Below are 12,583 nucleotides of genomic sequence, written 5' to 3' on the forward strand. Positions count from 1 at the left end.
AAAGCTTGAAGTACAAATGCTGAATTTGAGTTCTTGAGGGCTGCAAGCGCTCCTACCCGGCTGGACACGAAGTCTCCCGGTGGACTGCGCAAATCCAACCCCGTTGTTTGCTACACACTGGTACAGGCCAGAGTCCTCTCGGGTGACGCCGCGGATCCGCAGGCGGTTTCCCGTCAGCAGATGCCGTGGAGAGAGACGGAGGGGAGCTGCGTCGTGGAGCCAGGCGAGGGTCGGAGCAGGGCTTCCGCGGATGTCGCACCAGAACTGCACAGTCGCTCCGGCCGCCACGGTTTCATCCTGCAGTCCCTTGGAGATCGAGGCAGGCTCTATAAAGGAAAATCATTTTACCTAAACCACCGTATGTTGATCTTAGCCTAAAGTCCTGAAAAAAAATACTGCGAAGCATTACGCAAACTTATCGCGTAGAAAGGCTAAGCAAGCACCACATACTTTAGTTCTACGCAGCCTAAAGCCGTTTTCCCCCCCTCGCACTTTTGCTTGTTTTAATGGTCTCTCCCTTCTATTCTAAACAGTCGCATGTTTGCATTAATACTGTAAATAAAACACCTGTACTTTCAAAATAATTCCACCTGCATTTTCAAAATAAATCTCTAGCGACATCCCCAGAACAAAAAGTGTATTTTGTGTCAACAACCCTTTTCCTGAGCTACTCTGATGTATACATTTCAAAAACCAAACAAAAAACAGTCACGGAGGCAAAAACCTCAAACAACAGGAGTATCTGCTACAAAGGAAAGGGGAGCTTAGGAAGGACTTGCAGCCACACAGAAGAGGCCAAATAGATTTCCTTTGCTTTTGTTTTTCTCCTCATCCAAACATATCACCTCTCCTGGCCAGCTTTTTGCTTATATACAACCTCAAAAGAGAAACATCCGATCTCTGGCACATTATTGACACTGTATCCCATGGACACTTGCACTCCGCAGAAAAATAAATAGATCGGTTCTTCCCTCAGAGTTTGTTACCCTTTACTGTTTGATTATTTCAGACTGCGAAGGATTTGAAGAGATAAACAGTTATGGATTTTAACTTGGGAGAGACGATGAGATACGGTCATTATGAACATCTCTTTATTCTAATATGCTTAGGTTGAGAAAGAATGTTAGGCTATTTGTAATCAGATGCCAAAACCAGTGAATACACAAAGAAAAGCTTCATCGCCTGGACGTGACAATTTCTCTATTTCTTACCAAGGATAGTAAGCGAATAGTTAACGTATTTCACTACTCCAAATTCGTTTCCCACCACGCAGGAGTAGTTTCCAGAGTCCGATGCCTCAAGCCTGTCCGTCACCAGGTGGGAGTGCAGCAGTTTCCACCTGCCTTTTCTCAGCACGTCCCGGCCGTCTTTAACCCAGCGGACGGAGGCTGGAGGCAACCCGCTGACAACACACTCGAGCATCAGAGAGCTGTGCCGGGGCACCGCCAGGCTCTGGGGTGCCAGGGGGTGAAGTATGTGGAAGCCACCCGAGGAAGAGCCTGGAGGAAAGGAGACGAGGCGTATCACTAAGCAGTCTTTTAAACCGCACTCTGCCATCCCGCCCTCAGTTTTGTCTTTCAAACGCGGCTACTCATACTTGTGACTAAGCACGACGCTGGAACGCCCTCTTCCAGAAGTCTTGCTCCGAAATAGGTTTGGCGACTGGAGTATTAGTATTAGTATTATTATCCCTTTTTCAAGGGCTAACTGCTCTGCCCTCTTGGGATGTGAGAAGCAGCCGCGCTGCTCCTCCACAGTAAGGGGAAATAAGAATTGAATGCGCAAATAACACAGGACAGACTTTACGTAACATGGCATTTGAGACCAGGGGATGTTTAGGCCGATACGCCCATGCTAAAATCCTCGGGATAGTATTTATTCGGTCTGAGATGTATTAATTCTGGAAAGCTGAACCGAATACTCACGTGTGACTATGAGCTTACGTCCAGCGAGTTCTGTTCTGAGATCGTCAGTAACCGGGTTGTACGCTGCACATTTATAGGATCCTTTGTCTTCTAAAGATACATTCAAAATCTGCAGGTTTCCAGATGGAAGAATTAGGTAGTTATCTAAACGAGCGGGGAAGGAAAAAAGAAGATTACATTTAACTTAGTTTCAAATAAAGGCTTTTAATTTTTATTTTTTTTTGAATTTTTTAAATAACTTGTCAGGGAGATCAAACGATTCTAAACGTAGGGTCACAAAGAAATCATTTGCAAAGGTAGGTTTAGATAAAGCGATTTGCACAGGAAATTCTGCAGGTTTCTGGAGTTTTTTTTTCTTCCTTTAAGTTCTAAGGAAAAAAAATCCAGGCAAGCTTATTGCCAACCAATGGCATAAAACATCTCACCTGATGATTGTTCCAGCCATTTCCCCCGCACTTGAAAGCGAACCTGGGCTTTAGGGTTACTTTCTGGCACCTTGCACCCAATGAAAGCCGTGCCTCCTTCCTCGGCTGTAACGGCAGGCTTCGCTGACGTATCAAAATCAGCTAAACCTGGAAGAGAGTTGGTAGAAGGTGAAACGCAGCCAAGGCTTGGGAAAGGGGAAGGGCAGCAAGCTCAGTATCTCTGTTTAAAATATAGCTGGTTTCAAGCTGATTATCTTCTCCGGTGCAGCGTTTCGGCATTCACATCAACAGGCATGGTTGTTTCTGTAGTCCCTAACGGCACAAACCCTCCTGCGTGCTTCCTTACTTCAGGAAGGGCCAGCTTTTCCATGGGAATAATGAGGAAAGAGAAAATAGTTCCTACGTTCCCTCCGCTGCTCCAGGAAAAGCAAGCAGAGATGGCATTGGTAGGAGAAGACTACAGTGCTAATCATGGGCTCTGAAGGCGATACAATTTACAGCGGGAAGCCTGTCCACAAGAACCATTAAATTGTCTTTCTGTGAGTATAATTAACACCACCCTGAGTACAGCAGCGCCTCCCACTCACCGCCACGAGCAACGAGGCAAGCAGAAAGCCTCAACAGCTAACAGCACCCTCTAATTTGCTTCTAAAATCTGAAAAGGAAAAGTGTGAAAGCTGCTCTTCTCCTCCCTTCACGTTCAAAGCATCATCTAGGTTGTGAAGTTTTTCTATGTTAGCCACCCTTACAGCTCTCCTGAGAGGGTCTTGCCATGGGTCAGTACTTTACCAAAACACTTACGCCTCTCACTTATAAGAAATTTTCCTCCCGGGGGGATTTTGGACATGCTCCATAGATGAGGTACCCTTACAGAGAAATCACTCAAATCCTGCTCGACAAAGGCCCGATTCAGGCAGCCCCGCGATCCCAAGCAGACAAATCATGCTCCCAGAGGAATATTATATTCCCATTCTCAGCACCACATCGTCCTTTCCATGTGGAAAGCGTTGCCCTTCCTCTTCTAAAGTCCTTTAAGATGAAATAATTTACGGATCAAGCACCAAGACTGATTAGAAGAACCGGTGCAACTGAGAAAAGGGAAACTGTCCCTAACAGGACAGAAGACTGTCCCCACCTGAAGAGTACCTAGATAAGTTTTGACCAAATAAAACACTGCAAGCGAAAAGGAACGTTTGCAGCTCCCACTTATTTCCCAGGCAACAGTTCCCACTCATTTCTCAACTCTCAAGCACGCTTCTGCAATGGCATGGCAGCTTTCAAGATCCTTTTTGAAGAGAAGCTTTTGGGAACCCTGTACTTTCAGGTCAATTCGTTGAAGTGAATGTTATTTCACTGAATAATATCTGTATTTGCTGGAAAGGACTCTTGAGGACAAGTTGAAATGAGGCTATCGCCAACACTAAATCGATCAGGCGTGGTTTTTGTCTAGTTGAGTCTTTAAAGGCCTCCAAGGATGGGGATCCACAAGCTCTCTGGGGAATCTGTTCCAGGGCTGCATCACCCGACAGGCCTCAGATGACACAGGGAAAAAAAAAAAATGGGCGAAAAGCGTATAATCGATCATATACTAAGTACTGGCTGAGGAAAAAAAAGAAACACCCACCTTGAAACTAGGTGTTTCCTAGAAGTCGAAGAAAAACAAACCATACAAACCAGTTGAGGTCCATATAATTTGCAAGGAGCGAGGAACATCAAGAAAAATTTACTTACTGCCCATCGATACCGTTGCAGGCCTGCTCACAACGGCGCCCACGCTGCTGTTCGCAACGCACTGGTAGCGACCGGACGCTGCCAGGCTGAGGGAGACGATTGTCAAAGATCCTGACTGGATTTCCACTTCTCCCACTTTGCTGTCCAGAGGCTCCCCATTAAACAGCCAAGAAAGGCGAGCCGTGGAGGGCTCGGCAGAGCAGCGGAGCTGTACGGGCCCACCAGGCTTCTGGACAGTAGACAAGGGCTCCGAAATAAAACAGGGAGTTAAATCTAAAAGGAAAAAAAAAAAAAAAATTATATTCAGTTAGCGAACAGCATTTTGCATGAACACGTGGGACAAGGTTAACGATGCATTGACTCGTACAAAAGGCTGACCACAATCTGTTTTATAGGAACTCTCTCTCCCAAGGCTCCTGCCACTGCTCAAAGACCTGGCAAACTTCTTTCATCCGAAGGTTAAATATTGCTAAAAGACTATTCGGACCAAACGCAGACAAATAAAGGGTCTCTAAACTCCAAGTTGCTAGTGACACTCGAGCAGGTGTCGCCTTTTCCTCGGCAAGAGGAACTCGTGACGGATTCCCACTCTCTCTGAGGCAGCAAAAACTGCAATCCCGCTGGATTTCTGGGGAGTCACACAGCCGCCGTCACCTGAAGAGATGGAGTACGGGAAGACGCAGCTGTAGCTGATCTGTCCCACATGAAGCGGGCCCGGACGTGACTTGTAAAATTTTAGAAATGGTAGCAGCCTGCCAGGTATTTATGCAGAACTGTCTCCGAGTCTGCCTAACTAATTAAAAATAGCAGGATAAAAAAAGCTGGATGAACAGCAAAGGCTCTTGTTAATTCCAAATACATGGACTTCATCAGGACGAGAATGATGAATTGGGCATCCATTATCTTCACCGAGTAAAGACGAACAGAAACAGGAAAAGCTGCTAATAAATAAAAGGTTCAGTTCCACAAAACTTGGTTATGAGAATCCATTTATTTGCCAGAAGAAAATTCCTGCTTGTTGGAGGAAATTTCTTCCTATTCTGGCCAATGAAACACTGGGAATTATTTCCATTTGTTTTCTATGGAATTCTCCGCTAAAGATTTTGTACGAAGGGAGCAAGCAAAAGGCAACCAACGCCGACAACTCCTATTCGCTTAGAAACACAGAAGGAAAAAAAAAATAATTTAAAAATAGACACAGTGGCAGGGGAAAACAATTTCTAGTTTGTAAATAACCTAAGGAATTCCAGATAGTAGGGGTCAAGACGGTATTAAATGACATCCAAGGCAGAGACAGCTTTCTCGTAGGTGGAGCCCTCGGCTCAAGCTTTTCTTCTAAACTCAGTCCATCCAAGCTCTGTTTATATAGATGAGTTTCAGATGAGAAACTGCGCATTTTTCACAGAACCATAAACTATCTGCGTAAACATAAAGTAAAACTGGAAATTAAAGTGTGGCTTCACTTAACAAAAAAGATGAAATCCATAAAAATGGTATCCAAGCATTTCACAGGACTCCAGATGTCCGTTTTTAGCTTTTAATTAGAAAACGGTTTTTCCTATTTGTTCAGTTTGAATTTCCAGGGAAAAGAGAAAAGCAACGGCCTTTTCAGTTTGCTAGCCACCAAGAGCTACGAAGTTGCACTGTTACTTTCATCTTCGTCCCTGCCCTTGCTTGTGACACCAACACTTGGTGCTCAGCGTAAAAGTCAAAATTGGTAGCAGTGACCCTGCAGCTGGAATTTATCTCCTATGACTGCTTGAAAAATAAAATTTATCCCATTTGCTTATAACGATTGGCTATGAAGTGCTAAAAGTAGTAAAAGCTTCTTTTTTGTGTGGTTAGGTTAAGACAAGCTGACTACACAGAGCAGATGTGTCAATTAAAACCATCCCTCTTCTTTTTTTAACGCCAGGAGCCGTTCCAACTGCAGCCACGCATCAGCGTTCGTGTTTCAAAGATCTGATTCCCCTTTCCCCCTGCAAATTTCAAACCCCTCCCAACCCCACGGGAACACAAGATGCGCTGCACGCAGCAAAATCGGCGTCCAGCTAAGTCCACGGAGATCCCGAAGAACAAACCTACGTAACCGAGAGCCTTCCACATTCTAGCGCTCGTTTTGAGCCAAGTTTTCAAAAGCCAAGTCATCTATTCAGCTTAAGACCGCGTTTACGTGCTCTGCGCCTCCTTAAAAGCAGATTATCGATAACAAGCGCTGAAGCTGGCCCCTTCAAAACACGCTCCAAATCGTTCCTCCTTCAAAAGCAGGGGCTCAACCTCCAAAACCTCCGAGCGCGTCGCCTCGGCTCGGGCGAGAAGGCCTTACCTGAACTCGTGGCAGAGACGAGACCGGCGGCAGCGATGAAGAGCAGTGCCTGTAAGCGTCCAGGATCTGGATGCATAGCGCCAGATTACAGAAGTTGAAAGCACCAAGCTCCAGACTAAGATGAGGCACCACAACAGCTACAAAACAAACAAACAGATGTCTACTGTAAGTTTCAGGAGTTCGTCTTTTAACTCGCTTACAACAAAGTGTTTGGGGTTTCAAAAAAATAAAAGCGCAGCCAGGAAACAGCCAATATTCTTTGCAATATAGAAACCATCTGTAAAAATGAATTAGAAGTTGAACTTAACTGTGTTTCCAAGTACTATTCTTAATATAAGATTTTTTCCACAGCTGGGGTACGCGCCGAACCATACTGCCTTGATAAATTAGACTACTTTCCAACCAGAGGAATTGGAAGTCCAAAGTAAACAGCTTATCTATTGGAGATAATATTGTTTGCAAACAATAATCATTTCACCATCTATCACCCGGCTACACTTGTTTTAGAAGGTTTTATGAATCTACGCGCTGCGATGCAGCTACCGCTCACGTCATCTGCGTGCTCCTTCTAGCGTGCTTTACTGTCAAACAACGGCAAAGGTCTACCGAAAAAAAAAAAATCACCAACATTAGTCTCATTTATATTAACCAAACCAATATCGCTGTCTCATATACACTTCTGGGGCATCTATTACGTGCGCTTTTATCTATACAGCTGCTCCTACAAGCGGCCAGTCCTTTCCTTGGCCACATCACACCCGCCCGTTCTGCTACGCAAGACCTCACTTTTAGCACCAAAAAAAAATACAGATTAAATCACAAAACCAACAAAATGCAAACTAAATCGTGAAGCCTAACTTGCACGAGGTTAAGTCTCCGAGAGGCTTTCTGATGCTTAGTCTCCATCAAATGCTCTCTTCTCCAAGAAAAATAAAATAATCTACGGTTGTCGTTCACTTAAATTTTCTGTTTGCCTCGCGTAATATAATGATGAATAAGATTTGAGTTCATTTAGCACAGTTACTTCATTTATCAGCCCGGCCATACAATTTCGCCGCTGATAACACTCAACATGTATTTTAAACATCTCATACATCAGACGCGTATATAAACACGTATCTAACACACATACAATAACTCGGAGCTTTCCTGGCAGCGCGCAGAAACAAGTGCAACAACACACAGGCTCGATCGAAAGAAGTCCCGGTTTACGGAGCGCTCGCGGAGCCGTTGGCTTTCCGAGAAGCTGGATCCAGAGATGGACAGCAAAATTATTCCCATGGTTTATTTAAAAATAACGGTGTTTTGTCATCAGAACATCACTGTAAAACAGATCTGCAAAATAAGCATCAGGAAAAGACTCCCATAATAAAGGAATCACTCTAGATTTTATGGAGCTATTTGCTCTACTGCCGCTTCTCCCTGCAAACTGCACCCCAGGCTTACAACGACAGCTTGAGAGGGCGGAAAGAAACGCTCTCGAGTTCTGCTCCCGTTTCTGGGCAGTTTTATCTGATCCGGCAAATTTATTTCAGCTGTTCGGAAGAGCCGGTAATCCCGCAGCCCAGGCCGGTTCCCCAACGAGAGCCGGGGCTGTTCTGGTGAGATGCAGATGGCAGAAGAGACCGGCGGAGCAGAAAGCGGTTTGGTTTATTTGAGTTCTCCCTCGGTTCAAGGGCAGGAGAGCCGCTCCACCAGCGAGCGCAGAGGACAAAGTAAACACCCAGAGAACTTGTTAACATCAAACACTTCGCTGAAGAGGGGTGGGGGGCAATGTTGCTTTTTGCCAAATCTTCCCTCCACTATTTATTTATGAAAAGCAATGAAACGTATATTCTAGGTCAACTTTAACCCCAGCACATGGAGCTACCGGGTTATTTTGCAGCTGTCTTTTTAAACAAGGCCAGCTCATTATCTTTAACTAAACTTTATCTTTGGAGATCTACTTTATCCAGTCTCTGATTTCCCTCTGTTTATCTTTCTCTTTACATGTTCCTAGCTGCCAGTGTCAACAGCTACTCCTCTTTTGACCTACCAGTTTGGCTTTCGCAGGCTTGCGGAGTGGTAAGATCAACTGTAAAGCAATGAGTACACACAGCAAGCCACAAAGACCAAAGTTCTTTGACTGGAGGGGGGGAAAAAAAAAAAAAAAAAAGAAAAATATTCGCTTTAATTGGAGTAGCATTGCTCAGCAACAACAGTCAGGCATCCGAACAAAGTTTCTCCAGCATCCACTTCTGAGGGGACCGGAGAAACCTCTTCTTCGCTGGGAGACATGGGGAAGAGGAGATCCAACATGGCATACGCAACCCTCAAATATGCGCTTCTTTCTTTTTCTTCTGCAGATGGTGTCGCTACAGAAGCCCCTTGCTAGGTACGGGAAAGAGGGCAAGACCGCAGCTCGTGGTTTTGGGGTCTTCAGAAACCCAGTGGAGAAACCTTGCCTCTTTAATATTGTCTTAATACGTATCCGAGCGTTAAAAGGCCTTTGGGATGGAAAACCAGGACTTTTCCCCTTTGCCAGCACTTCAATAACCCTGACCCCCCATTTTGACAGCAAGTACCAGTCATCGGGGACCTACTGGGAAGGGGAGCACTTCGGTTCGACGTGGCTCCATTTCAGCATCTCAAATTCCAAGATGAGCTCACCCGGGAACAACTCTGCCCGCTGTTCCTCGCTTGAGAGGATGACTCTCCATCGCTGGTGGATCAAATAGTCAAAGCTCTTTTGAGGAGGTGTCACTGAGAAAAGGGCTATTTCCGAGCCTTTTAAAATAAAACAGTAGTAAGAGGAATTATTCGTATAACTAAGAATACTATTCAAGGTTGAACAGAGATGGATGTGGCTTTCATGGATCAAGTCCTTTCCAGTTTCACTGGCAATTTCTCCAGACCATCAGTGCCGCGTACCAGAAAGCCACAGCACGGCAAAGGCCCGCATTTCTCCTCCTTCCCCCGAGACATCTTCATCTGAAGTCATCTTCCAGTTATTTTCATCCAGCGCTTCACCTCCTTGTTCAGCTCTACCGTGACTTGTCGCTCACGGACCAAGGGAAAGGAGGCAGATGACGGACTCGTGTCACGAGGAGGAGTCGTCCCGACCGTTCCAACGGACGCCCGTGCCTCGGAAGCGCACGCAGGGGCGGCCAGAAACGCGTACCCGGCACTTCTGGAGATCCCAAGTGTGATGGAGTGCTTCCAAAGATGACGTAACTCTGGTTGTGCGTCTCATTTGTCGCAGACCCTTTTGAAAAGGGACCTTTCGCCAAACAGCCGCGGGGACGGGCAGCAGCCCTCGGCACGTGGACTTACCAAAACGTCCTATGGGCACCGGAGGGGCCAGGCGGGCTTCTCGTCTCCGATCCGGACAGACTCGGCGCAGCGAGACAGCACAGCCCTGGCAGCGACCCCCTCCTCTCTTCCCAAAGCTTCACGCTTGTCACTGTTTCTCCGGAAAACAGCGATCTTCAATGTAAGGCTCCATACGTCTGCTGCGTTCAGTGTAATTAACTTAACCCATCACCTCCAAATGAACTCACTCCTACCCGTGCTTGCCCCCAAAAAAGGTTTTACGCTCTAAAAGATGGCAAAATGCCGTTTGCCACACATTTATACGGTGCCCAGCCCCAGAGGATCCCGTGTCCTTCAAAACACAGCTGAGAACATGCCCTGCTTATTTACTGGACCATGAACTTCTCATCTCCACCCTTGCAGCTGAGGGCAGAGTCACTACTAAAAAGAGCATTATCTCATACCTACTTTTTTCTCCTTTTCTGCTAGTTTTTGGTCCCTCTGGTTTAGCTCCCTCAATCATCTTCCTGCCATCTCAGAGGAGCTGGCAGGGCAACGCCAGGACCTCCCTTCCCAGCAGAGCTCTTCAGCCACCACCCCACCTCGATCGAACTGCGACCGCTCCATCGCTCCCCTCCAAAACTCATCCGACCTTCAGCGAGCCCCTTCCAGCCGGCTGAAGCTAAAGGAGGAAAGGGTTTCTTCGCTAGCCGAATGCGCCGGGTCCTACAAGCGCCGGAGCAAAGCGGGGAAGGAGGAGGAGGAAGGAAACGGCACGCTCGGGAACAGAGGGGGTTATTCAGGTTGCCCACTCCACCTCTCTAAGAAGCCCTAGGAAAAAGCGACGGAGAGCTGCTGCTTCAGGGGCAGCGGCAGACGGGACAACAGTTTTCACTTGGGGTAAACCAGCTTTGGATACTAAAGATTTCCTCGTTTTCCTAAACAGCAGCAACTCAAAATCAATTAATCCAACCTCACCTTATACTACTATATATGATTTAACACCTAAAGCACGGCAAAGTTGGTTTTTTCCCCTAGGTCACTTATTACAGAATTACCAAGAAAAATTTCATTTTAACTTGCTCCCCAAGACTGTTTCTGTCAGGACAACAAAAATCACAGATTTTCAAGGCACCTAAGTTCAGAGCAAATGAAACCCCCAGAATTAACTAAAACACTGCGCCTTTAGCGCGAGCAAGCCGAGTTAGATCATTAAATCTCGCACCAAGACACCTTAAAAAAAAAAAAAAGGTATTGAAGCCTGTGGCATTCCAAGAGAAAGCAATCAGACATTCCTGCAGCTCGGCTCCTCAGTGATCTCCAAAGCCTTTGATCACCGACTGTCTTCATGCTGTCCTCCTGGGGTCTGGCAAAATGAGTGTAACAGCTGGCATATATACTTCATTAGCTTTTTGTGCTGGGGAGGAGCGGGTTAGCAGCCCGGTAGCAACTGACAGTCTGCCCGTCGGCTTTACGGACTAACCTCCGAGGTTTATTCCTGGGAATTTCGGTAGCTGGGAAAGCCTGGAAGTTGGCACCGGTGCGATCGCCCGCATGCCGCGTAACTCGGATGCGCCGCTCCTAAAGACGCGGCTGCCGTACATCAAGGATGCGGCGGAGGGGTTTTGAAAGGCCAAGGCGCGGGGCTGGGATTGCTTAAAAGGCAACCGAGCCTGCCGAAGCCTCATTTTTATGAATGCTTAATGACCACTCAATCATTAACATCAACCTTTAAAAAGCAAATGCAGCACCTACAGTGTTCATTACCCTCCCCCTCCCCCCTTTTCAGGGTCTCAATCGAGTCAGCCGAGCGTGCAAACCGATCCTGTCGCCAGCAAAAGCATTTCCTTTCACTGTGGTCAGCCAAAAGCCGGGGAAGAAAATGGAAGTGACTTGGAGTTATGGCACCAAAAAGGCCAGACAAGCAAGGAAATAATCAACTCCACATGAGCCACTTCTAGCCCATCACAATGAAAAGGGCCTACGACTAACCCCAGGAAAGGTCAGCGGGACTATGGGGGTCAGAAGCTGAAAAAGGCAATAGCGAGCAGCTGCCAGCTGCAATAAGAATCAATGTGTTCCTAATTACGCTCAGAAGAGAGGGCTCGAGCGCCGAAAAAAAGTCGCGCTGTAATCACAGCTTGTGTAAAAGAAAAAAAAAAAAAAAAGAAAAAAAATTGGAGTGCTCCCGTTCTTCTCCACCTCCAGCACTGGAACTGCAGTTTCTGTGTTACTAAATTACAGGAAGCCCAGCAATGGAGATAAGGAGCCAGGCGTTTACATAAGTGGTTGGTTTTTTTTTTTTTTAAAAAAAAAAAATACCATAATCAGGCATTTGCGTTAGAATTACGGCATCACGAATGACAGGATTTCGTGAGTGCGAGGAATAAAATTACGTGCTTCAAAGGGATTTTGTGGGTGCTTTTAGAAAACAAACTGAACTCTGCCTAGCAGTCCCGTCAAGCCTGGTGTTTTCTCTATCCTAAAAAATCTGAAAGGGAAAACCCCACCGAAAAAACCACAGTTTGCTGACAGTGACCCTATAAACCAAGCGTGAGAGGTATCAACAGGTCGGAGAACGCCATGAAACACACTCAAAGGCATCTACAGAAACAAACCAAATGGAAAGGCATTTAAAAATTACAAGAAAAAGCATCCTTTGATGTTACGTTCATATTTATTTATTACGTTTTAAACAAAGGAAAGTATACCTTCCAGATCCTTATCGCAACTACTTCAAGGAGAGAAATTACGGTTGCGCAACCTCGTCAGCCCTCGACCCGAATTGCGTTAACGCCTCCAAATTTCTGCCCGTGCCCATGCCCAGCATCCACATCAATCAGCGCTACGCCAGCATCCGAGCGCTTCCTACGCGTACTCCCGCT

General features: G+C 46.2%; 1 protein-coding gene across 4 annotated transcripts in view; it reads right to left on the reverse strand.

Annotated features, from left to right (window-relative positions):
• Positions 1-12,583, reverse strand: part of CDON (cell adhesion associated, oncogene regulated) — a 54,977-nt gene that overhangs the window by 28,884 nt on the left and 13,510 nt on the right. For all 4 annotated transcript variants that reach the window (XM_087763454.1, XM_087763455.1, XM_087763457.1 and 1 more), the window contains exons 2-7: positions 6,408-6,544; positions 4,082-4,354; positions 2,351-2,497; positions 1,926-2,069; positions 1,212-1,499; positions 57-326 (exon numbers count right to left, since the gene is read on the reverse strand). In XM_087763454.1, coding sequence (XP_087619580.1) covers positions 57-326; positions 1,212-1,499; positions 1,926-2,069; positions 2,351-2,497; positions 4,082-4,354; positions 6,408-6,483 — 1,198 coding nt within the window. In that variant the 5' untranslated portion in view covers positions 6,484-6,544. The remainder of the gene's footprint in view (positions 1-56; positions 327-1,211; positions 1,500-1,925; positions 2,070-2,350; positions 2,498-4,081; positions 4,355-6,407; positions 6,545-12,583) is intronic.

The sequence above is a fragment of the Nipponia nippon genome, unplaced genomic scaffold, assembly GCF_047370975.1.
Source record: "Nipponia nippon isolate SJK-2023a ecotype South Korea unplaced genomic scaffold, ASM4737097v1 scaffold_28, whole genome shotgun sequence".
Classification (NCBI taxonomy): domain Eukaryota; kingdom Metazoa; phylum Chordata; class Aves; order Pelecaniformes; family Threskiornithidae; genus Nipponia; species Nipponia nippon.